Source organism: Chiloscyllium plagiosum, unplaced genomic scaffold (genome assembly GCF_037043375.1).
Source record: "Chiloscyllium plagiosum isolate Xiang-an unplaced genomic scaffold, Cpla_swu_hap1 HiC_scaffold_27, whole genome shotgun sequence".
Taxonomy (NCBI): Eukaryota; Metazoa; Chordata; class Chondrichthyes; order Orectolobiformes; family Hemiscylliidae; genus Chiloscyllium; species Chiloscyllium plagiosum.
This window is the reverse complement of record NW_028270165.1, coordinates 79,547,151-79,573,640: the sequence shown is the minus strand read 5'-3', so window position 1 is coordinate 79,573,640 and position 26,490 is coordinate 79,547,151. Positions and strand designations below refer to the sequence as shown.

General features: G+C 47.4%; 3 protein-coding genes across 5 annotated transcripts in view; 2 read left to right on the top strand and 1 right to left on the bottom strand.

Annotated features, from left to right (window-relative positions):
• The window catches only part of LOC148144635 (uncharacterized), a 333,213-nt gene that overhangs the window by 105,483 nt on the left and 201,240 nt on the right, over window positions 1-26,490 (top strand). The gene's annotated exons all lie outside the window — the stretch shown is intronic.
• LOC148144639 (uncharacterized) overlaps window positions 1-26,490 on the bottom strand; it is a 408,822-nt gene that overhangs the window by 371,380 nt on the left and 10,952 nt on the right. For 2 of the 3 annotated variants that reach the window (XR_015751572.1, XR_015751571.1), the window contains exon 2: window positions 12,835-15,049. The exons of the other annotated variant lie outside the window; for it this stretch is intronic. The gene's annotated coding sequence lies outside the window, so the exon portion shown is untranslated. Of the gene's footprint in view, window positions 1-12,834; window positions 15,050-26,490 lie in introns of those variants that run through there. 3 annotated transcript variants of the gene reach the window in all.
• LOC148144640 (uncharacterized) lies at window positions 21,249-23,864 on the top strand. The gene is made up of 3 exons (XM_087975025.1): window positions 21,249-22,386; window positions 22,555-23,310; window positions 23,477-23,864. The coding sequence occupies exons 1-3, from the start codon at window positions 22,156-22,158 to the stop codon at window positions 23,540-23,542; spliced, it is 1,053 nt and encodes a 350-aa protein (XP_087831151.1). The 5' UTR covers window positions 21,249-22,155; the 3' UTR covers window positions 23,543-23,864.

The following is a 26,490-nucleotide window of genomic DNA, read 5'->3' as shown; positions in this document are numbered from 1 at the left end:
GGGCCAGCAGGATGGAGGAATTGCTGAAGGCCTTCCCACACTCAGTACAGAAGAACGGCCTCTCTCCGGTGTGCCCCTGCCTGTGGGCCAGCAGGGTGGAGGCCTGGGTAAAGCCCTTCCCACACTCAACACAGCTGAAGGGCTTCTCCGCTGTGTGGACCCGCTGGTGCCTCACCAGGTCAGAGGCATAGCTGAAGCCTTTTCCGCACTCGGGGCAGGTGAATGGCCTCTCCCCAGTATGACTGCGCTGATGAGTCTCCAGGATAGAAGGGACACGGAAGCCTTTTCCGCAGTCGCCTCACTTCCACGGTTTCTGCACGGGGCGGGATCCATTGGGTTTCTCCATGGCCGAAGTTTCAGCTGCACACAAACACATGTACAGCCCCTCCCTGCCGTGAATTCCTCTTTCTAGCCCGTATAACTGCTTCAGGTTCCACAATCAGTGCACTGCAACAGTAGGGTCTCTCATCCAGTCCCATTGATGCTGAAGATGTGTTCCAACAGGAACCAAAAGGCTTTGCTCCTTCTCAGAATCACAGTCAAAAATTGTTGCAGTCCTGATGGATTGAGTGACTGTCAGACATTGATGTTGAAGTGAGGACTGCAGAAGCTGGAGAATCAGAGTTGAACAATGCGGCGCTGGAAAAGTACAACAGGTCAGGCAGCATCCGAGGAGCAGGAAAGTTGATGTTTCGGGCATCAGCCCTTCATCTGTTGATTTTGAAACTTCCGTCTTCAGATCATCAAATGCTTTGTAAAAAGAAAGAGATTACAAAAGTCATGACTGTCAGTGCAAGGTAGAAATTCAGAACAAGCAATTCTACTTTCTGTAGAACATTCTTTTCTTTTGTTATTCCACACTGAAAATTGAAAGCACCATCCCACTCTCTCTCTCTCCCCCTCTGTTCTCACACCGCTCTAACTAATTCAGGATCTTACAGGGGCAGAACAGCAAAAACTTCAAGCCTGACATCTCTCTGAATTTTGGATAACTCCACTGCTGAGAGTGAGCAGGTCTGATTTTGGGAAGCTGAAAAAATAGTGTCAGTTCAGGGTGAACCTGCAATGCAAGTTCTTGAGGAACAACCAGACATGAAGTGGTTAACATCCCTGGAAAGGAGAGAGCAAAATGAGACCTCAAAGGCGTTAACACCGACACCAGGGAGAAACTGAACATACAGATGTGGCAAGCCAGAATCAGAGATATACTGCATGGAAACAGTCCAACTCGTCGATGCCAACCAGATATTCTAAATTAATCTAGACCCATTTGCCAGCATTTGGCCCATATCCCTCTAAACCCTTCCATTTTATATTTCCATCCAGATGCCTTTCAAATGTCATAATTGTACAAGCATCCACCATTTCCTCTGGCAGCTCATTCCTTACACGCACCACTCTCTTAATGAAAGAGTGAATTTAGCACAGTGAATCCATCTTACCCATAGTGCCCAGGGGTGTGTAGGTTAAGTTAGCACGGCCAATCCATGCTAACATGCACATCTCTGGGCGCTATGGATAAGTTAGCACAGCCAATCCACCCTAACCTGCACATCCCTCGACGATATGGGTAACTGAATACTGATATGGAAATGTGTTGCTGGAGAAGCGCAGCAGGTCAGGCAGCATCTAGGGAACAGGAGAATCGACGTTTCGGGCATTAGCCCTTCTTCAGGATACTGAATACTGCCAATCCACCTGAATCCATCCAAAACAGAACACTATGGGTCATTTAACTTGGTGAATCCACCCCAACCTGGACAGAGTTACATATAACACAATACCAGGTTACAGTCCAACAAGTTTATTTCGAAGCACCAGCTTTCGAAGTGCTGCGTTCAGTTGGTTGTGGAGTACAAGATCATAAGACACAGAATTTATGAAAAAACATGACAGTGTCCTGCCACTGAAATTATATACTGAACAAACCTGGATTGTTAAGTCTTTCATCTTTTAGAATGGGTTGCAGGTATCAATAATATGCAAGTCCCAGAACTTCCTGTCAGGCTCCTTCTCGAGATAACTTAAGGTTTTATAAGAAAAGGTGACATCTCAGCTCAGATAATGCATGAAAGGAATGAGGTCAGAGTCTGTCTGTATCCCAATCTTGAGTCAGCCCGCTTCGATTTGCAAAGTGAAATTTACAAAATATTACATGTATTGGCTGCCTGCATTGACTGCCAGCACATTGTGCATTTAGAGTTATACAGTCATAGATGGACAGCATGGAAACAGACCCTTCAGTCCAACTCATCCATGACGACCAGATATCCCAACCCAATCAAGTCCCACCTGCCAGCAACTTGCCCATATCCCTCCAAACTCTTCCTATTCATATGCCCATCCAGACCAGCCTCCACCACTTCCTCTGGCGGCTCATTCCATACACATACCACCCCCTGAGTGAAGAAGTTGCCTCTTCGGTCCCTTTCACCCTAAACCTATGCCCTCTAGTTTTGGACTTCCCCACCCCAGGGGAAAGACTTTCTACATTTATCCTATCCAAGCCCCTCATGATTTTATAAATCTCTGTAAGATCACCCCTTAGCCTCTGACGCTCCAGGGAAAACAGCCCAAGCCTATTCAACCTCTCCCTATAGCTCAAATCTTCCAATCTGAGCAACATCCTTGTAAATCATTTCTGAACCCTTTCAAGTTTCACAATATCTTTCCGATAGGAAGGAGACCAGAATTGCACGTAATATTCCAACAGTGGCCCAACCAATGTCCTGTGCAGCCGCAACATGACCTCCCAATTCCTGTACTCAATACTCTGACAATTAAAGGAAAGCAGACCAAATGCCTTCTTCACTATCCAATCACTATCCTATTCTTCACTACCTGCGACTCCACTTTCAAGGAGCTATGAAACTGCACTCCAAGACCTCTTTGTTCAGCAAAACTCTCTAGGACCTTACCATTAAGTGTATAAGTACTGCTAAGATTTGCTTTCCCAAAATGCAGCACCTCACATTTATCTGAATTAAACTCCATCTGCCACTTCTCAGCCCATTGGCCATCTGATCAAGATCTCGTTGTAATCTGAGGTAACCTTCTTCGCTGTCCACTATACCTCCAATTTTAGTGTCATCAGCAAACTTATAACTATACCTCTTATGCTCACATCCAAATCATTTATATAATGATGAAAAGTAGTGGACCCAGCACAGATCCTTGTGGCACTCCACTGGTCACAGGCCTCCTGTCAGAAAAACAACCCTCCACCACCACCACCACCACCTTCTACCTTTGAGCCAGTTCTGTATCCAAGTGGCAAGTTCTCCCTGTATTCCATGAGATCTAACCTTGCTCACCAGTCTCCCATGAGGGACCTTGTCGAACACCTTACTGAAGTCCATATAGATCACATCTATTCTCTGCTCTCATCAGTTCCCTTCATTAGTTCTTCAAAAAAACTCATTCAAGTTTGTGAGACATGATTTCCCACACGTAAAGCCACGTTGACTATTCATAATCAGTCCTTGCCTTTCCAATACATGTACATCTTGTCCCTCAGTTGGATTCCCTCCAACAACACCGACGTCTGGCTCACTGGTCTATAGTTCCGTGGCTTGTCTTTACCACCTTTCTTTAACAGTGGCACAACGTTAATCAACCTCCAGTCTTCCGACACCTCACCTGTGACTATCAATGATACAAATATCTCAGCAAGAGCCCCAGCAATCACTTCTCTAGATTCCCACAGAGTTCTAGGTTATACTTGATCAGGTCCTGGGGATTTATCCACTTCTATTCATTTTATGGCATCCAGCACTTGCTCCTCTGTAATATGGACATTTTTCAAGATGTCACCATCTATTTCCCTACATTCTATATCTTCCATGTCCTTTTCCACAGTAAACTCTGATGCAAAATACCCGTTTAGTATCTCCCCCATCTCCAGCGGTTTCACACAAAGGCCACCTTGCTGATCTTTGAGGGGCCCTATTCTCTCCCTACTTATTCTTTTGTCCTTAATGTATTTGTAAAAACCCTTTGGATTCTCCTTAACTCTAGTTGCCAAAGCTATCTCATGTCCCCTGTTTTCCCCTCAGATTTCTCTCTTAAGTATACTCCTACTCCCTTTATACTGTCAGGCTTGACTCGATCTATCCTGTCTATACCTGACATTTGCTTCCTTCATTTTCTGAACCAAACCCTCAATTTCTCCAGTCATCCAGCATTCCCTATACCTACCAGCCTTTCCTTTCACCCTAACAAGAATATACTTTCTCTGGTCTCCAGTTATCACAATTCTGAAGGCTTCCCATTTTCCAGCCGTCCCTTTACCTGCAAACATTGGCGCACAATCAGCTTTTGAAAGTTCTTGCCTAATACCGTCAAATTTGTCCTTCCTCCAATTTAGAATTTTTGAGCAAAATAGAATGTATCTGCAAATGTAATGATGCAAATACAAATTCATCCCCATGGAGAGTGTGGTTCTATGTGTGTAATAGAGAAACCCTGTTTCCATGCTGTATATCTATATGTCTATTTGATAACAGATGCTTTATTTCTGTTGGTGCAAGTATGATTGTAAATCAGAGCTGGATATTAATAGTTAGATGTAAGGGAGAGAGAATTCCTCAGGTAGAGCACTATCAGAATCCTGGGAGACCCCTACTTCAGATTTACTTGGACTGGTTGACAGTCTGGGAGGTTATGGATTGGGTCTCGATTGACTAAATGTTTTATTTTTCCCAAACATGTAAAAGGGGGTGTTAAAGCTTCAGCAGAGCTGAGAACAGACCAACATCTTACTCTGTGGGAACAGGAAGATCAACGAGGACAGAGAAATCCGGACACGAAATCCAAGCTGACACCAGACTACCCTGTGATCAGTGCTTTGATGAGCAGCACCAACCCTCTACCTTTACTGACCTTCCCATTTGACTACCCCCTCGATATTCAGGATCCAGTCCTTGCCATCCTGAAGCCATGTCCCTGTAAGGAGTCTCAGATCATAATTATTCTCTTCGATGTGTTCAGTCAATTCATTCACTTCTGTTACAATGCAGCTCACATTCAGTTTTTAGTTTCAGTTTTTGTGATCTTCTGAATCCAGTTTTCATTGCTGGTATATTTACTCTCCTTGTCCCTATCATTCTCTGATGTTCATTTCCGCATCATGACATTGCTCACCAGCCTTGATTTGGATTGGCCAGGCTAAATTGCCCATAGTGTCCAGGGATGTGCAGGTTAGTTAGGTTAGCCATGGGAAATGCAGGGTTATAGGTTCATAGTAATAGAAGCAGGAGTCAGCCATTTGGCCCGTCCTGCCTACTCTGCCATTCATTAAGATTATGGCTGATCTATCCATCATCTCAGCTCCTCCTCCCTGCAGTGTCCCAACTATACTTAATTCCCCAATTATGCAGAAGCCTATCTAATTGTGTCTTGAATATACTTAACGAAGCTGCCTTCTCTGCTTCCTTGGGCAGAGACTTCCATAGTTTCACTACTCTCCAGGAAACGCAGTTCCTCCTCCTCTCTGTCCTAAATCTACTTCCCCTAATCTTGGGGCCTAGTCTAATCTGAGGAGAATGTGAGGTCTGCAGATGCTGGAGATCAGAGCTGAAAATGTGTTGCTGGAAAAGCGCAGCAGGTCAGGCAACATCCAGGGAACAGGAGAATCGACGTTTCGGGCATAAGCCCTTCTTCAGGAAAGTTCCTGAAGGTTCCTGAAGAAGGGCTTATGCCCGAAACGTCGATTCTCCTGTTCCCTGGATGCTGCCTGACCTGCTGCGCTTTTCCAGCAACACATTTTCAGCCTAGTCTCATCTACCAGCAGAAATGACTGGATAGGGTAGGGCTTCATCCCCACAGTGCAATGAATTCCCACTTTTCACCAAATCCCAGATGTACTTACTCACTCACTCATTCAGTTGCTGTCTCACAAATGAAAGATTTCATTGTAACTTCTTCTGCTCTGAGTAAGGGCAAAACATTTTTGAAAGCTGCTTTGAAAGTCCAGTCTTCACAACAACACTTCTGCTTTCACTGAAGATGATTAAAGTCATACAGCACAGAAACAGACCCTTTGACCCAACTCATCCATGCCAACTATATATCACAAACTAATCTAGTCCCATTTGCTAGCATGTGACTCATCCCTCTGAATCCTTCCTGTTCAAGTACCCATCCAGTAGCTTTTAAATGTTGTCATTGTACCAGCCTCCCCACTTCCTCTGGCAGTTCATTCCATACACGTTCCACCCTCTGTCTGAAAATATGTTGCCCCTCAGGTCACTTTCCCTACTCACCTTTAGTTCTGGACTCCCCTATCATGGAGAAAAGACCTTGGGTATTCACCCTATCCATGCCCCTTATAAACTTCTTTAAAGGTTACCACTCAGCCTCCGATGCTCCAAAGAAAATATCTCCCTGGCCGATTCAGCCTCTTCCTGCAGCTCAAACCCTCCAAATCTGGCAACAGCCTTCTAAATATCTTCTGACCCCTCTCAAAGTTTCATAACATCTTTCCTACATCAGAGAGACCAGAATTCCAAAAGTGGCCTAACCAATGTCCTGTACAGCCGCAAAATGATCTCCCAGTTCCTATACTGAATGCTCTGGCCAATAAAGGAAAGCATACCAAACACCTTGTTCACTATACTGTCTGTGTAAGACTCCACATTCAAGGAATTATGAACCTGCACTCCAAGGTCTCTTTGTTCTGCGACATACCCCCTAACTGTGTCAGTCCTGCCTGGATTGCTGGACCAAAATGCAACATCTCATATTTCTCTGAATTAAACCCCATCTGCTACTCCTTGGCCCATCCAATCACTTCTAATTTATGCTAAACTCTCTTTCCTCTGTTATTCCCTAGAAGCTGAAAATCTCTGTCCCACATACTCTCCCTCCATTCTCTCATTGCTGAACCTAATCCCTGCTGTACCTCATCCTGAAGGGTCTGTTTCATGCTGATTAACAGGCCCACACTCAGGGGATCTAATGGAAACATACAGAATACTGAATGGCCTGGACAGAGTAGACTTTCAGAGGATGTTTCCATTGGTAGGAGAGACTAGGACCTGAGGCACAGCCTTCGAGTAAAGGGAAGGCGTTTTAGAACGCAGATAAGGAGATACTTCTTCAGTGAAAGAGTGGTGAATCTATGGAATTCATTTCTACAGAAGGTTGTAGAGGCCAGGTCACTGAGGATATTTAAGACTGAGGTAGATAGGTTCCTGAGTATCATGGGGATGGAGAGTTCCAGGGAGAGCGCGGGAGAATGGGGTTGAGAAACCTATCAGCCACGATTGAATGGTATGAACAGACCTGATGGGCTGAGTGGCCTAATCTCTGCTCCTATGTCTTATGGTCTCTTGCTGTCCTGGCCACAGTGAGAGAATTGGGAGCAGGAGTTGGCCATTTGATTTTTCGAGCCTGCACAAGCATTGAACAGATCATAACTGAATATGGATCGACTTACATCTAGGTGAATAGGCTGGAACTTTTTCACTGGAACATAGGAGGTTGAGAGGTGACCTTACTGAGGTTTATAAAATCACGAGGGGCATAGATGAGGTCAATATCAGCTGCTGTTTCAAAAATAGGGAGCAATCTTTTTAAGGTGAGAGGAGAAAAAATTTAAAAAGACATGAGGAGCACATTTTTCATTTCAGAGAGTGGAGTGTGTGGCAAATGAATGTCGTAGTGAATGCAGGTACAGTAACAACATTTAAAATAAATTTGAATAAGTGCACAAATAGAAAAGTTTCAGAAGGATATGGGCCAAACATTGGCAGGTGGGACTAGTTTAGTTTGTGAATATAGTCAGCATGGACTAGTTGGACTGAAGGGTCTGTTTCTGTGCTGTATGACTCTGTAACTGTTCTATACTGATCTTAAAACCATTTTCTTGCCTTCCCCCAAAACCATCCACTTCTTTGTTCATCAAAGTCAAATGAACTCAGCCTTAAATACATTCAATGACCTGCCTAACTGCTGAAAGACATCCACACTTCTGAACTCAATTCCTCTTGCTAATATACCACTTGCTTTGCTCATTGCTTGCTGCACCTGTCTGACAACTGGCAGTAACTGGTTTCGAAGGACGCTGAGGCCCCTTTGTCCATCCACACATCTTTCCTGATGAAGAGCTCGTGCCCGAAACATCGACTCTCCTCCTCAGTTGCTGCCTTACCTGCTGTGGTTTGCCAGCGCCACACTTTTCAACTCTGATCTCCAGCATCTCACTTTCGCCACATCTCAATATATCACTACATAAACAATGCACCTCCTTTCTGCTTTTTATTTTACATGCATCAAATACTATACCTTCACATTGTGGCACTGCGTTTGCAAAGTGAGACACAGACCTGGATCAACTGTCCCCTCCCTCGATTCACTCTTTCCTTTCAGTTGCTACAAATCAATAATTGAACCCCAGAATGAAAAGAAAATGGAAAACGTGTTGACAAAAACACTATTATACTCACAAATTTTAGACAGAGGAAGGAATTTATAGTCTGGGGTGAGGTTTAATCTTCATTCAGTGACAAAAGAGCAGTATCAGCGGCTTCAGAGCTCACGGTCCAACTTCCGCATTTCGACAACGGCCGACTCTGATTGGCAGGAGCACCAGACTCCTTCGGATCCTCCAAGATTCTCCATTGGTTCATGAAAAGGAGCTCGTGCGCCTTTTCTGCGGACACCCAGGAGTATGCGCAGTACTTTGCTGACACCGAGGAGAAAGTGAGGTCTGCAGATGCTGGAGATCAAAGTTGAAACTTTATTGCTGGAACAGCACAGCGGGTCAGGCAGCATCCAGGGAACAGGAGATTCGACGTTTCGGGCACAGGCCCTTCTTCAGGAATGAGCAGAGAGTGTTCAGCAGGAGAAGATAAAAGGTAGGGAGGAGGGACTTGGAGGAGGGGAGTTGGAAATGTGATAGGTGGAAAGAGGTCAAGGTGAGGGTGATAGGTCGGAGTAGGATGGAGGCGGAGAGGTCAAGAAGAAGACTGCAGGTCAGGAAGGCGGTGCCGGGCTGGAGGGATCCGGCTGAGACAAGGTGGGGGGAGGGGGGATGAAGAAACTGGTGAAGTCCAAGTTCATCCCCTGCGGTTGGAGGGTTCCCAGTCGGAAGATAAGACGCTCCTCCTCCGACCGTCGGGTTGTTGTGGTTTGGCGGTGGATGAGTCCAATGACCTGCATATCCTCGGTGGAGTGGGAGGGGGAGTTGAAATGCTGTGCCACAGGTTGGTTGGGTTGGTTCATCCGGGTGGCCCAGAGGTGCTCTCTGAATCGCTCCGCAAGTAGGCGGCCTGTCTCCCCAATATAGAGGAGGCCACACCGGCTGCAGCGGATGCAGTAGATGATGTGGGTGGAGGTGCAGGTGAATCTGTGGCGGATATGGAAGTTTCCCTTGGGGCCTTGGAGAGAAGTGAGGGGGGAGGTGAGGGCGCAAGTGTTGCACCTCCTGCGGTTGCAAGGGAAGGTGCCGGGAGTGGTGGTTGGGTCGGTGGGGGGTGTGGATCTGACAAGGGAGTCGCGGAGGGAGTGGTCTCTACGGAAAGCTGATAGGGGAGGGGAGGGAAATATATCCTTGGTGCTGGGGTCTGTTTGGAGGTGGCGGAAATGGCGGCGGATGATGCGCTGTACATGGAGATTGGTGGGGTGGTAGGTGAGGACCAGTGGGGTTCTGTCCTGGTGGCGGTTGGAGGGGCGGGGCTCAAGGGCGGAGGAGCGGGAAGTGGAGGAGATGCGGTGGAGGGCACCGTCGACCACGTCGGGGGGGAAATTGCGGTCCTTGAAGAAGGAGGCCATCTGTGTTGTACGTATTTTGAACTGGTCCTCCTGGGAGCAGATGCGGCAGAGACGAAGGAATTGGGAGAATGGGATGGCGTTTTTACAGGGGGCAGGATGGGAGGAGGTGTAGTCCAGGTAGCTGTGGGAGTCGGTTGGTTTGTAGTAGATGTCCGTGTTGATTCGGTCGCCTGAGATAGAAACAGAAAGGTCTAGGAAGGGGAGGGAGGAGTCCGAGACTGTCCAGGTGAATTTGAGGTCGGGGTGGAAGGTGTTAGTGTAGTGGATGAACTGTTCAACCTCCTCGTGGGAGCACGAGGTAGCGCCGATACAGTCATCAATGTAGCGAAGGAAAAGATGGGGGGTGGGGCCAGTGTAGTTGCGGAAGATGGATTGTTCCACATACCCTACGAAGAGGCAGGCATAGCTGGGGCCCATGCGGGTGCCCATGGCTACTCCTTTTGTTTGGAGAAAGTGGGAGGATTGGAAAGAAAAGTTGTTCAGGGTGAGGACCAGTTCGGTCAGTCGAAGGAGGGTGTCGGTGGAAGGGTACTGGGTGGTACGGCGGGAAAGGAAGAAACGGAGTGCTTTGAGTCCTTCGTGATGGGGAATGGAGGTGTACAGGGACTGGATGTCCATGGTGAAGATGAGGCGTTGGTGACCGGGAAAGCGGAAATCCTGGAGGAGGTGGAGGGCGTGGGTGGTGTCACGAACGTAGGTGGGGAGTTCTTGGACTAATGGGGACAGGACCGTGTCGAGGTATGCCGAGATGAGTTCGGTTGGGCAGGAGCAGGCTGAGACGATGGGTCGTCCGGGGCAGTCAGGTTTGTGGATTTTGGGCAGGAGGTAGAAACGGGCCGTGCGGGGTTGTGGGACTATGAGGTTGGAGGCGGTGGATGGGAGGTCCCCTGAGGTGATGAGGTTATGGACGGTCTGGGAGATGATGGTTTGGTGGTGGGGGGTGGGGTCATGGTCAAGGGGACGGTAGGAGGAGGTATCTGCGAGCTGGCGTTTGGCCTCAGCGGTGTAAAGGTCAGTGCGCCAAACTACTACTGCGCCTCCCTTGTCAGCTGGTTTGATGGTGAGGTTGGGGTTGGAACGGAGGGAGTGGAGGGCTGCGCGTTCCGAGGGTGAGAGGTTGGAGTGGGTGGGAGGAGTGTGGGAGTTCAGGTAGCGGTTAATATCGCGGCGGCAGTTTGCTATGAAGAGGTCGAGGGCAGGTAGGAGGCCAGCACGGGGTGTCCAGGTGGACGGGGTGTGTTGGAGGTGGGAGAAGGGGTCGTCAGAGGGTGGGCGAGAGTCTTGATTGAAGAAGAAGGCACGGAGGCGAAGGCGGCGGAAGAATTGTTCGGTGTCACTCCGTGTATTGAATTCATTGACCCGAGAACGTGTGGGGTATCGCATGCTGACACCGGCAGCCATGCGCAGTGCTTACTGACACCGTGGAGCATGCTCAGTATGCTCTGTCACGATGCTGGAGTTACTGACAATTTTTAGAGTTAAAAATCACAAAACATCTGGTTATAGTCCAACAGGCTTATTTGGAAGCACGGTTTTTCGAGCGCTGCTCCTTCATCAGGCGGTTGTGGAGTATAACATGGTAACAAAAAATTTATGATCTGATCTTATACTCCGCAACCGCCTGATGAAGGAGCCACGCTCCGAAAGTTGAATGTTTCTAAAGAAGCCGATTGGACTGTAACCTGGTGTTGTGTGATTTTTAGCTTTGTACACCCCAGTCCAACACGGGCACCTCCAGATCATGACAACTTTTAAGTGTCCAAATACGAATATGAGAGAAAAATGCCAACGCCATTTTTTTTCTGCCGAAATGTTTTTTTTCCCCTATGCCTCGACATTTTATTCCTTTTGCATTTTGTCTGGCTGCTCAACGTTCCTGTCTTTACCCCAGGGTAGAGGTATTCCAAAACTAGAGGGTATAGGTTTCGGGTGAGGAGAAAAGATTTGAAGAGATTCAAAATAATCGGCATAGAACATTCACCCCCTACAGGGCGAAAGTGACCACTGCAGATGCTGGAGATTAGGGTCCAGAGTGTGTGCTGAAAAAGCACAGCAGGTCAGGCAGCGTGCGAGGAGCAGGAGAATCGACGTTTCCGGCAAAACCCTTCATCAGGAAATAGCTACCTGGAATTGCAGAGCTGTAGCATAATTAGATTATATTACAGTGTGGAAACAGGCCCTTCGGCCCAACAAGTCCACACCGACCCGCCGAAGCGAAACCCACCCATACCCCTACATTTACCCCTTACCTAACACTACGGGCAATTTAGTATGGCCAATTCACCTGACCCTGCACATGTTTGGACTGTGGGAGGAAACCGGAGCACCCGGAAGAAACCCTCACAGACACGGGGAGAACGTGCAAACTCCACACAGTCAGTCGCCTGAGGCGGGAATTGAACCCAGGTCTGGCGCTGTGAGTCGAGTGGGTCTGCATGGGATGCTGTTGGGAAGGTCGGTGTGAATGGCCTGTAGGGATGATATGATTCCACTGCCTTAGCCACGCGTATATTGAGAAATGATTGCCCCTAATCTGCTGTGGGAGGACTGGGTTCGTTCGTGGTACACTGATACGAGTTCTGGGGAAGATAGGATTGTGCTGTCTCTCTCTTCACACTCTGCCCCCCCGTCCATTTTCTCCCCACCCACTGCTCCCTGCCCATTCTCTCCCCATAACCCTCTGAACCCCAGTCCTTCTCTACCCCCCAACTTCTGTCCCTCTCTCCATTTCTCTCCCTTCTCCACCCCCACCAGCGCCACTCCCCGTCCTTTCTGGTGCCTCAGCCCTCTTTGATCGCTGTATCAAGTCCTTTTAAGGAGAGAGAGATAATGGGTGGTGACGATTCTACCTGGGAAACAGGGTGTGCGAGAAATGACTGATTTTTAAAATTGAGAATAGCTAAAATCATATATTCAGAAACGTTGTTAAAGTCTGGAAGAATGTTCTTTGTTAAAAAAAAAACAAGCTGTAGAAATCTTTCTGAAACTTGCATTAATATATGCACAGTTAGGCCACAACAAAGGACAGGCTGTAAGAGTGAATAAAAGACAAGTCCCATCTCGCCCATGAGGAGAAAGTGAGAACTGCAGATGCTGGAGATCAGAGTCGAGAGTGTGGTGTTGAAAAAGCACAGCAGGTCAGGCAGCATCCAAGTAGCAGGAGAATCAATGTTTCAGACCTTGCCCTCTCCGGTGTGTGTTGTGAAACTGTTTAACTGCTTAATCATTTCTAGTGGCCGAGCAGAGGCTGATAACAAGTTTGGAACACACGAGAATGACCTCAGCTGAGACCTTGGGTCCATGTCTCACTACAGGAGACACAGCTACACAATACACACACAAACTCTCTCTCTCTCTCACACACACACACACACACTCAAGTACTCACACGGTCGTGCAGACCCTCTCTGATATACAGGCTCTCTCTCAGACACACATTGATACACCCCTCACACTCACATTTATGCACACACCTTCTCACACAATTATACTCCATCACATGCACACTTTACCCAGCATGCACACGCGCACACACAGACGCTCTGTCTCATGCATGCACTCACACATAGAAGTCTTTGGGGTGAATTGCATTTGCAGGATTATGTATTTGGAAATAGAACCAGTCTGATTCAAGACTGGGATACAGAAAGACTCTAACCTCACAGCTCTCATGCATTGTCTGACCTGAGGTGTCACCTCCCTTTATAAAACATTAAGTTACCTGGAGAATGTTACTAAAAAGAAGTTCTGGGATTTACAGATTAATGAACCAAAATCTGCAACCCATTTTAAAAGATGAAAGACTTAACAGGTTTCTTCAACATATCATTTATGTTGCATGACACTATAATCTTTTGTTATATATTCTGTGTCTTACCATCCTACTCAACAGCTACCTGATGAAGGAACAGCGCTCCAAAATCTAGTGCTTCCAAATAAGTCTGTTGGACTATACCCTGGTGTTTGTGTCATTTTAAAACTGTGTTTCCAGTGAATACAGCCCACACCTCCCACTGTTGCCAGTAAACTTTGCAATGCCAATGAAACAATAAACCTGCAGTCCTGAAAAATTTACAATTTCGAACAATACTAGCTACTCATTCACTGCTCCTTCTGAGACCAACACTGGAAACTCGGTGCTGGTGGCTGAAAGAAATGAGAAGCTGTTGGATGTCACAGCTTTCAATGAGAGTTTAAGCCTGACGGTGAGTTCAGGTAACCTTTACTGCGACCCAACTTTGTTGCAGCTTCAGATCTCCACATCACAAGGCATACACACTCACTCCCACTCCCCCCACCACACTTTCTTTATTATTGGTCAGTTGAGTTGTCCCTTTGTAACTGGATCCTTCGTACAGCCGGGTAAAGCATACAGCTGGGACGACTGAGTGAATCCTTTCCCGCAACGGCAGTTTCCATCACTGAAAAGGACATGAGAGAATCAGATGGGTTTTTGCCCTCTGAAAATGGTTTCATCCTTAGATTCTGAAGTTCAGATTACTGACCGAATCCCAATTCTGCCATCTGCCGCGACGGGATTCGAACCTGAGAGTCCCCAGAGCGGGGTTATTAGCGGCGCTCGGCCATCGCCCCTTCCATCCCCCCTGCGATGGCACGTGAACACGCTGGTGCCTCCCCAGGTGGGAGGAGCAGTGAAGCCCTCCCCGCATTGACAGCAGGTGAACGGCCTCTCTCCGGTGTGGACCCACTGGTGGGTCAGCAGTGCAGCTGATTGAGTGAACTCCCTCCCGTACATGGGGCACGTGAATGGCTTCTCTCCCTTGTGGACCCACTCGTGCGTCTCCAGATGGCTGATCCGACTGAAGTCCTTCCTACACACCGAGCAGGTGAATGGCCTCTCCCTGCTGTGAATACGTCTGTGGGTTTCCAGCACGGATGGGGAAGGGAATCTTTTCCCTCAGCCCCCACATTTCCACGGTTTCCCCATTGGGGGAGCTTTCCTTGTGTTGGTCTGGGTTTGAAATTACAATCAGAACGGGGACATAGTCTATCCCCACCGTGAGGGATGAGACTTTGATTCCCCCAAGCTGAGTAAATGGTGTGAAGCACTTTTCACAGTCAGCGCACTGAATCTCCCTCACTCGGTGTCTCAGTATTCTTCCTGCCGCACCAGTTTCCAAAATCTTTCAAGCAATCAAAAGCAACCATGTCTTCTTGATTGGAATGGCTGCTGATATTCAAGTCCCAATGAATCAAGTGGCTCTGTCAGATGTTGATGTATCATTTGTTTTCAGATTTCTTTCGGCACGTCTTCCTGCAAAAAAAATCACAAAATAAGTGATCATTGGCGGGACACTTAAACGAACATAACATAGGTGGGGGATACTGTAGTTTACCAGATGCCTGCTGATCACATAATACCCAGCACACAGAAACCTGAAATCCCTCATGCAGCCAGATAGGTTTAGGTGTGTTTAGAGGAAAACTTCATTCAAATCTAATCTAATCTAATCTTAAACTAAATATGTGTATATATATATATATATATCAATATGCCAATCCTTTCAATGCGGCTCAGTTCCATGAGAAACTACACTTTTAATTGTGAACATGAGGAAAAAAATCATTTTTCAGGGGGCAAACTGCATACGTGCCAAACTGAGGGAATACACAAGGAAAATACCCAAAAGAGAGATAGAAAGTATTTGAGCACCTTTGCAGAATCTGCTCCCTCTCTGGATTCACTCCAGTTGCTACAAGTAAACCACCTGATGAAGGAGCAGTGCTCCAAAAGCTAATGCTTGCAAATGAGCCTGTTGCAGTATCACCTGGTGTGGTGTGAATTTTAACTTCGTACACCCCAGTCCAACACCGGCATCTCCAAACCGGGGACATAGTTCTTTGAAAGTTGCATCATTGGTAGACAGGGTGGTGAAAGAGGCGTTTAGCACACTTTCCTTCATTGTTCACACCGTTCAGTGCAGGAGTTGGGAAATCACGTTGTGGTTGTGCAGGATATTGGTGAGACCACGTGGAGAGGACTGAGTACACTTCTGGTCGCCTCATTGACGACCACAAGTTGTCGGGTGACCTTATTTCTATTTATAAAGTCATGGGGCGTGTAGGAAAGGTAAATATCACAGAGGGAAGAAAGGGGGGCTCTCCCCTTTTTAACTTCTCTTGGCATTCAGATACTGAAATCCTGTCAGTAACAGCAGCATCGCCAGAGAGCATACTGCGCATGCTCGTCGGTACAAGGATGAAACTGCGCATGCTCCTCACTGCACGCAAAGCGCACGACGCGACTTTCTTTTGGTGGGCCAATCAGGAGTCTTGGAGGACCGGAAGGTGAGTGGTCCTCCTGCTAATCAGTGCCTTCCTAGTGTCTGAATGCAGAAGTTGGAACACGAGTTTCGGAATCTGCTGCTGCTCTGTCTCGGAATGAAGAGTGAGTTTGTTCCAGACTGCAACCTCCCTACTCTGTCAACCATCTGTGAGTATGGCACTCTCTTCTCAACTCCTTTTCCTTTTTTTTCATTCTTGGATTCAATCTTTGACTTCCCTTTCCTTTCGGTTGCTGCTAATGAATGCACGCCGTGGACCGATTCGGGAAAAGGTTTTCATAAACAGAGAGTGGTTCATGTATGGAATGAATGTCCAGAGGTAGTGGTGGATGCACGTACAGATGCAACGTTTAACAGACATTTGGATAAGTACCGGAGTAGGCACGGTGCGGAGGGATGTGGGTCAAACACTGGCAAGTGGCACTAGTTTAGTTTGAGAACATAGTCAGCATGGAATAGTTGGGCTGAAAGGTCCGTTTCGGTGCTGTCTAACGTAACTGTTCTGTCGTGGTCTTAAAACCATTGTCTTGCCTTCCATTTTAAACGTGCATCCAACAAACAAAGTACTCAAAAAAAAACACCTCAACCACACAACATAAATATCCACACTTTGTTGTTCAAAAATCAGGCGAACTCAGCCCAGGCATCAATGTGGACTTCAATAGTTTCCTCATTTCCCCTTCCCCCACCTCACCCTAGTTCCAAACTTCCAACTCAGCATTGTCCCCATGACTTGTCCGGACTTGTCCTACCTGCCTATCTCCTTTTCCACCTATCAACTCCACCCTCTCCTCCCTGACCTATCACCTTCATCCCCTCCCCCACTCACCTATTGTACTCTATGCAACTTTCTCCCCACCCCCACTCTCCTCTAGCTTATCTCTCCAAGCTTCAGGCTCTCTGCCTTTCTTCCTGATGAAGGACTTTTGGCCGAAACGTCAATTTCAAAGCTCCTTGGATGCTGCCTGAACTGCTGTGCTCTTCCAGCACCACTAATCCAGAATCTGGTTTCCAGCATCTGCAGTCATTGTTTTTACCCCTATCCTATCCAGTCATTTCTGCTGGTGGATGAGACCAGGCCTCAAGTTAAGGGGAGTAGATTTTAAATTATATTAGATTACTTAATGTGGGAACAGGCCCTTCACCCCCAACAAGACCTCCCCAACCCCCTGAAGAACAACCTACCCAGACCCATTCCCCTACATTTACCCCTTAACCTGACACTACAGGCAATTTAGCATGGCCAATTCACCTAACCCACACATCTTTGTGACTGTGGGAAGAAACCAGAGCACCCGGAGGAAACCCACACAGACAGTTGCCCGAGGCAGGAATTGAACCCGGGTCTCTGGCGCTGTGAGGCAGCAGTGCTACTCACTGTGCCATTTAGGACAGATGAGGAACTGCTTTTCCTGGAGAGTAGTCAATCTTTGGAATTCTCTGCCCAAGGAAGCAGTAGAGGCATCTTCATTAAGTATATTCAAGACACAATTGGATGGGTTTGCATGGTCAGGGAGTTAAGGGTAGTTGGGATAATGCAGGGAGGAAGAGCTGAGCCAATGGATATATCAGCCACGATCAGCTCGGATTTCAGTTTCCCACAGAGTAAGATATTGGTCTGTTCTCTGCTCTGCTAGATTTCTGCTGAAGCCTTGACCCCCACCCCCACACCTTCTGGAACAATAAAACATTCAGTTATTCAAGACTCAAGCCACAATCTCTCTACCTGTCAACCATCCAGACACAGAGTGTAGTCCTAGCTGGGAATCAAACAAGAGAAACAGAACAAAATTAGAAATAAATAAATGCTCATGCTTAATGTTTGTTCATGAGGAAGTAAACCAGAAATAGGGCTCTCCCAGGATTCTTATAGTGCCCCTCTTGAGGCATTCTCTCTCCCTAACATCTAACTATTCATACCCCGCTATGATTTACAACAATATTTACACCAACAGAAATAAAGCATCTGTTATCAAGTAGACATAGGGATATACAGCACAAAATAGACTTTTCTCTGTCTCATTCACACACACATACATCCATGGGGATGAATTTGTATTTGCAGAATTATATTTGCAGAGACATTCTATTTTTCTCAAAAATGCACAATATACAGGCTGTTCAATCCATGTAATATTTTGTAAATTCCTCTTTGGAAATAGAACCAGTCTGACTCAAGATTGGGATACAGACAGACTCTGAATTCACACCTTTAATGCATTGTCAGAACTGAGATGTCACATTTTGTTATAAAACCTTATTATCTCAAGAAGATGTCTTTCAGGAAATTCCGCAATTTTCAAATGAATGATATGAACAGCTCATACTAAAAAATGAAAAACTTAACAATCCAGGGTTTTTCAATATATCATTTCAGTGCACTGTAATGATTTTCCAACCATTTTCTGTCTTATGATTTTATACTCCACAATCACCTGATGAAGGAGCCACGCTCCGAATGCTCATCATAGTCATAAAGGTATACAGCACGGAAACAGACCCTTCGGTCCAACTCATCCATGCCGACCAGATATTCCAACCCAATCTAATTCCCCCTGGCAGCACCCAGGCCATATCCCTCCAAACCCTTCCTATTCATATCCCCAACCAAATGCCTCTTAAACATTGCAATTGTACCCACCTCCACCACTTCCTCTGGCAGTTCATTCCATACATGCACAACCCTCTGCATGAAAAGTTGTCCCTTAGGTCCCTTTCAAATCTTTCCCTTCTCACCCTAAACCTATGGCTTCTAGTTTTCGACTCTCCAACCCTGGGGGGAAAAGACCTAGGCTATTTGCCCTATCTATGCCCCTCATGATTTTATAAACCTCTCTACAGTCAACCCTCAGGCTCTGATGCTCCAGGGGTAAAATAAATGCCCCAGCCCCCCTCTGTCTGTGTAACTGGTTAAAGCTCTTTCCCATTGTCAGTTCACTGGGACACATACACTCATTCTGTGTAACCAGTAAAAGCTCAGTTCACTGGTGGTTCCTCTCTGAGTGCTTCTCTGCTCACATTAATGTCCAGTACCTTTCTGAAGCAGGTCGAATGGATTTCTCTTTCCAGATTCAACCCCCCAGTGATATTGAGTGACCATGTCAGTTCTTGTTATGGAATTTCTTCCAAGATTTCTGTCTGCAGATCCTCCCCTTCTGATACCCTGTTAGCAAACTTGAAACAAATCAGCACTGTCTCTACCGAGTAGAAACTCTGATTATATTGTATGTGTCTGTGTGTTTAAAGTACTAACCCAGGAACGTACAAATGGTAGTATTGATTTAAAATACATGGGAGACATGAGGAAGGAGATGTCAGGACCTGGCACACTCTGAACCCTAACAGGATGTTCCAAGTGGTCGTGCAAACGTTTCAAAATGAAGTGGATGGCCATAGAGCTGTACAGCACAGAAACAGTCCATCTCGTCCATGCTGACTAGATATCTGAAATTAATCTATCTTATTTATCAGTACTTGGCCCATATCCCTTTAAACCCCACCTATTCACATACCCATCCAGCTGGCTTCCTCATTCCCCGTTTTACTTGTACTGATACCTTTGGGGATCTCTGAACTTGGACAGTAAGGTCCCTTTTTTCCTCAGCACTCTGTAGGGATCTATTATATATAGCTTACTTCCTTCTCTATTAAGATGAGGTGTTGTCCCTCCAATTCGCGGTTTGATTCGTTGTGGCAATAGAGGCGGCCAAAGATGGTCATGTCAGAAAGGGGGTGGGAAGGGGAATTGAAATGGGTGGTGACTGGAAACGCTAGTCGGCTCTGTGGACCCAGATATGATGCTCAGTGAACCATTCCCCAAGTTTGCGCTCGCTCTCCCCGATATAGAGAAGACCACAACTGGCAAACACATGGCAAATGCAGTACCACAATATGAAGTTATAGCCTTTGCTGTGGAAAAAAAGTAGAAAGGAAGTGCATTGTTTAAATGGAGATGTAATTGGATGTGGAGAAAGTGAGAACTGCAGATGCTGGAGATTAGGGTCAAAAAGTGTGGGACTGGAAGAGCACGGTAGGTTAGGCAGCATCCGAGGAGCAGGACAGTTGGCTTTTTGGGCACGAGCCCTTCATCAGGAGTGATGTGTGGATGGACAAAGGAGCCTCAGCGTCCTTCTACACCAGTCGCTGCCAGTTGTCAGACATGTGCAGCAAGCAATCAGCAAGGCAAGTAGTATATTAGCAAGAGGAATTGAGTTCAGAAGTCGGGGTGTCTTCCTGCAGTTAGGGGGTCATTGAATATATTCAAGGCTGAGTTCATCTGATTTTTGAACAACAAAGAAGTGAATGTTTGTGGGGGAAGGCAAGAACATGATTTTAAGACCAGTACAGAACAGTTCCAGAGTCATACAGCACAGAAAAAGACCCTTTGGTCCAACTTGTCCATGCCGACCAGATATCCCATCGCAATCTAGTCCCATCTGCCAGCACCTAGCCCATATCCCTCCAAACTCTTCCCATTCATATACCCATCCAGATGCCTTTTAAATGTTGCAATTGTACCAGCCTCCACCAATTCCTCCTGCAGCTCATTCTATACATTTACTACCCTCTGTGTGAAAAGGTTACCCCTCAGATCTCTTTTGTTTCTTTCCCCCCTCACCTTAAACCTATGCCCTCTTGTTCTGGGCCTCCCCTTCTCCCCACCGCAGGGAAAAAATTTTGCCTATTTATCCTATCCATGCCCTTCATGATTTTATAAACCTCTATAAGGTCACCCCTTAGCCTCCAACGCTCCAGAGAAAACAGCCCTAGCCTCCCTTTAGCTCAAATCTTCCAACCCTGGCAATATCCTTGTAAATGTTTCTGAGCCCTTTCAAGTTTCGCCAACATGTTACTGATAGGAAGGAAACCAGAATTGTGCACAATGTTTCAAATGTGGCCTAACCAATGTCCTGTACTGCGACAATACAACTTCCCAAATCCTATACTCAGAGGATTGGGAAAGTTTTCAAAACTTACAAAAGACAACCGGGAAAGAATAGAGGGAAAAACCGAACCTTTGAAGGTCAGCTTGGAGGCATAAAGGTCTCAGGACAGGGGGGTGGGGATGACCCCAGCTATGGGCCACGTGTGAGCAAACGGTTCCAGATTGATTTACGATATCTGGTCGGTACAGACGAGTTGGACCGAAGGGTCTGTTTCTGTACTGTATACCTCTATGACTCTGGCTTTCCACTAATGTTTGCCATGTCAGTATATTCAATTTCTCTCTGGTGTCAGTGTTAAGACCTTGATGTCTCATTTTGCTTCCCCTTCTCAGGGATGTTAACCATTTTATTTCTGGTTGTTCCGAAAGAAGCTGCGTGGCAGGTTCATCCTGAATTGACACACAATGTATTTGCTTCCCAAAATCAGACCTGCTCACTCTCAGCAGGATCCCAATGTTGTGAAAGATATTAACTTTCAGGTGGAGGTATCCAAAATTCAGAGAGATGTCAGTCTTGATGTTTTTGCTTTTCTGCCCCTGTAAGATCCTGAATCAGCACCTTCCGGGGAATTGGTTAGAGCGGAGTGAGAACAGAGGGGGAGAGAGAGTGGGATGGTGCTTTCAATTTTGTGAAATAATAAAATAAAAGAATATTCTGCAGAAAGTAGAATTCCTTTTTTAGAATTTCTACCCTGCACTGGCAGTGATGACTTTTGTAATCTCTTTTTACAGCGTATTTGAAGATCTGATGGCGGAAGTTTCTCAATCAACTTATGCCCAAAACATTGACCCTCCTGCTCCTCAGATGCTGTCCGACAAATCTGTGCTTTTCCAGTGCCACATTTTTCGACTGACTCTCAAGCATTTGTGATCCTCACTTCGCTGTCAATGTCTGACAGTCACTCAGTCCACCAGGACCGCAACGATTTTCGACTGATTTCTGTGAGAGGGATCAAAGCTTTTTGGTTCCTGACTGACTGAGTATGTTTTCAGCATCAGTGGGACTGGACGAGAGACCCTACTGTTGCAGAGCACTAATTGTGGAGCGTGTAGCAGCTATACGACCTGGAAAGAGGAATTCACGACAGGAAAGGGCTGGAAATTCGATTGTGTGCTGCTGAAGCTTCATCCATGGAGAAACCCGAGGAATCCCGTCCTGTGGAGAAACCGTGGAAGTGTGGCGACTGTGGGAAAGGCTTCCGTTTCCCGTCTGCCCTGGAGACTCATCGGCGCAGTCACACCGGGGAGAGGCCATTCCCCTGCCCTGTCTGTGGGAAGGCCTTCAGACATTCCTCCCACCTGCTGGCCCACCAGCGGGACCACACAGGGGAAAGGCCCTTCAGCTGCCCAGATTGTGGGAAGGTCTTCATGTTTTTCTCTGGCCTGTTGGCCCACCGGCGGGTCCACACGGGAGAGAGGCCCTTCAGCTGCTCTGAGTGTGGGAAGGCCTTCAACTATCCCTCCGACCTGCTGAGGCACCAGCAGTTCCACACAGGAGAGAAGCCCTTCAGCTGCTCTGAGTGCGGGAAGGCCTTCAGCAATTACTCCAACCTCCAGACCCACCTGCGGGTCCACACGGGAGAGAGGCCCTTCAGCTGCCCTGTGTGCGAAAAGGCCTTTACCCGGGCCTCCTCCCTGATGAGGCACCGGCTGATCCACATGGGGGAGAGGCCCTTCAGCTGTCCTGAGTGTGGGAAGGCCTTCAGCAGTTCCTCCACCCTGCTGACCCACCAGCATGTCCACACCGGGGAGAAGCCGTTCACCTGCTCTCAGTGCGGGAAGGGCTTCACCTGCTCCTCCAATCTGAGGAGCCACCAGCATGTCCACACGGGGGAAAGGCACTTCAGCTGCCCGGAGTGCGGGAAGACCTTCAGCACGTCCTCCTCCCTGCTGACCCACCAGCGGATCCACACAGGGGAGAGGCCCTTCAGCTGCCCCGAGTGCGGGAAGGCCTTTACCCAAGTCTCCAATCTGCTGAGGCACCAACGGACCCACACGGGGGAGAGGCCCTTCAGCTGCCCCGAGTGTGGGAAGGCCTTTACCCACGTCTCCTCCCTGACGAGGCACCAGAGGGTCCACACAGGGGAGAGGCCGTTCAGCTGCCCGGAGTGCGGGAATGCCTTTCCCCACGCCTCCTCCCTGCTGACCCACCAGCGGATCCACACAGGGGAGAGGCCCTTCAGCTGCCCCGAGTGCGGGAAGGCCTTTACCCAAGTCTCCAACCTGCTGAGGCACCAACGGACCCACACGGGGGAGAGGCCCTTCAGCTGCCCCGAGTGTGGGAAGGCCTTTACCCACGTCTCCTCCCTGACGAGGCACCAGAGGGTCCACACAGGGGAGAGGCCGTTCAGCTGCCCGGAGTGCGGGAATGCCTTTCCCCAGGCCTCCACCCTGCTGAGGCACAGGCGGGTCCACACGGGGGAAAGGCCGTTCACCTGCTCTGTGCGGGAAGGGCTTCCCCTGCTCCTCCCACCTGCAGGAGCACCAGCGAGTTCACGTGCCATCGCAGGGGGATTGAAGGAGTGACGGCCGAGTGCCATTATCGATTGGACTATCAACCAGGTTCCGGGGACTCCCGGGTTCGAATCCCACCACAACAGATGGCAGAATTGGCATTCGGTCAGAAATGTGGAGTTCGGAATCTAACTATGAGACCGTTTCAGGGAGGGGGAGGTGGGGGGGAGAAAGCCCCCATCTGATTCACTCTCTCCCTTGTTAGGGAAGGGAACTGGCATTGTGGGAAAGGATTTACCCAGTCTGGCCGACACGTGACTCCAGACCCACAGCAGTCTGGTTGACTCTACACTGCCCCTTCCTGGCAAATGAGCGGGGAGAAACTTACTTGGAGACAGGGTATGGGTTGAAATTGCTGAGTGAGGCAATACTTCCTCTGGGTTACGGTTTTACCAAGGATCCAATTACAAAGGGACAACTTGGTGCTGGCCAATAGTAAAGACAGTATCTAGTGTGTGTGTGTATATATGTATATATATATATATATATATATAGAAACATATATAGTATGGAAACAGGCCCTTCGGCCCTACAAGTTCACACCAACCCTCTGAAGAGTAACCCACCCAGACACATTATCCTACCCTTTATTTACCCCTGACCTGGCAATTTAGCATCACCAATTCACTTGACCCACACATCTTTGGATTGTGGGAAGAAACTAAAGCACCTGGAGGACAATCGGAGACGGGGAGAATATGCAAACTCCACACACTTGCCCAAGGGGGAATTAAACCCAGAGCCCTGGTGCTGTGAGGCAGAAGTGCTAACCACTGAGCTACCATGCCACCCCATGGTTTGTAGATCTCATTCAGGTCCTCCCCTCAATCTGCATCTTTCTAATAAAAAATAATCCTAATATACTCAACCTCTCCTCATAGCAAGCGCCCTGTTTACCAGGCAACATCCTGGTGAACCTTCTCTGCACCCTCTACCAAAAGGATGTGGATGCTTTGGAATGTGGCAACCAGAACTGTATGAAGTATTCCAAATGTGGCCAAACCAAAGTCCTATACAACTGTAACATAACCTGCCAACCATTGTACTCAATCCCGGGGAAGGAAACCCTCCAACCTCAGAACCATCCATTTAAATCTTTTCTGAACCCTTTCAACTTTCACTACATCCTTCCTGGAGACACAATTTGCAGGTGTTCAGTGTTATGGACCAGGCCAGATCCCCTCAAAACATTCTTGGAAGGTAGCCCAGACCCTAACTTTTTTTAGTTGTTTTCGGCAGAGGTATCTCAGGAGTGATGTAGCTGGTCAAATCACTTGGCTTCCAGGAAAACAATTTATTTACACACTGCTGAATGAAACCTTCGTGACCACTCCATTGACCTGTGTTGCCACCTTCAGGGTACAATTGACTGAACGCCCAGATCTCTAACTCCCCCTCGCGAGAGCCAAGAGTCCTCAGTTCTATTGAGAGGGGGAAATTGGCCGACAGTCATCTGTATATTAGAGAATGCATCAATTTAAAAAAAACTGAGAAGGGCATTCCTGACAGAAGATTCAACAGAAGGCAGCACAGAGTATTCCAAGAGACATGTAACCTGGCTGTAATCTGAGAGACTAAATTCCATTTTTTGTTACGAGAGGGAATCATATTTATTGGATCAGCATATCATGAGAATCTTGGTTCATTCCAGAACAGTCAGTAGTTAGAAGGGATTTATTTGATTTGTTAATAGTTTAGTTCATCTGTTCACCGTTACTGTTGGATAAATAAATGGATTTTTGTTGATTTTAAAGTGTCAGGGATTTATTTTTAAACATTAGAGCAGGTTACACCACTTTTCACATTAATTTTACAGATTATAGGGTGGTGCGCTTCTCTTTGGGTGTTTCGGTTTGAGATCTCTGGTGGGGTGGGGGTTGGTGTCTAACAGTATTGACGTGATGTCATGCTGAATGCAGTGGAGTCAATATTAATCCCAGCCTCTTGCTCTGGTTGTGGGTGAATCGCCTTAATTTGGCCACTGACTCAGAAACACACAGAACCAACTGCTGAAACAATGATTCACACTTCATTGCACGCAGCAACCAAAACTAAAACCTCTCAAGTAAGCAAGTTCAGTCTCACCGCTGCCACCCTCCCCCCACCCGGCTATCACCTGATTGCTGGCAGAAATTAACCGAGTTTCCATCGACTCTCACCGCTGCCACCCTCCCCCCACCCGGCTATCACCTGATTGCTGGCAGAATTTAACCGAGTTTCCATCGACAGTGCCCATCTCTGGAAGTGTCAAGGGGTTTGACGCAATATTGTTCTTCCAATACTGCTGCTGCAACATTCTGGAGCGAGAACGTAGAACAATACAGCACAGTTCAGATCCTTCAGCCCTCGATGTTGTACCAGCCTTTTATCCAACTTGAAGATGAGAGTAGCCTGCATTCCCCTCAATTTGCTGCCGTCCATGTGCTTGTTCAGCAGTCGCTTAAATGTCCTTAAATGTATCTGACTCTCATTCCAACCCTGGAAGTGCATTCCATGCACTCACCATTCGGAGTAAAAAACCTACTTCTGACATCTCCCCTTAACCCTCTTCCAATTACCTTAAAATTATGCCCTGTCATTTCTGACCTGGGGAAAAAGTCTCTAGCTATTCGTTCTATCTATGCCTCTCAACATACAGTACACCTCTATAAAGTCACCTCTCATCCTTCTTCGCTCCAATGAGAAAGGCCCTAGCTCCCCCAACCTAAGACATGCCCTCCATTCCAGGCAGCATCGAGGTAAATGTCCTCTGTACCCTCTCTCAGCTTACATAGCTTCCTGTTGTGGTTCTGTTCACCGAGCTGGGAATTTGTGTTGCAGACGTTTCGTCCCCTGTCTAGGTGACATCCTCAGTGCTTGGGAGCCTCCTGTGAAGCGATTCTGTGATGTTTCCTCTGTCATTTTCCCTGCACATCTTCCCTAAACTTAGGTGACTAGAAGTGAACACAATAT

Coding starts and splice junctions, on each gene's coding strand:
- LOC148144640 (XM_087975025.1), top strand. CDS start 22,156: ATGGAGAAACCCGAGGAATCCCGTCCTGTGGAGAAACCGTGGAAGTGT. Junction 22,387..22,554: donor GCTGCCCAGATTGTGGGAAG/GTCTTCATGTTT, acceptor GAGTGCGGGAAG/GCCTTCAGCAATTACTCCAA. Junction 23,311..23,476: donor GCTGCCCCGAGTGTGGGAAG/GCCTTTACCCAC, acceptor CTGTGCGGGAAG/GGCTTCCCCTGCTCCTCCCA.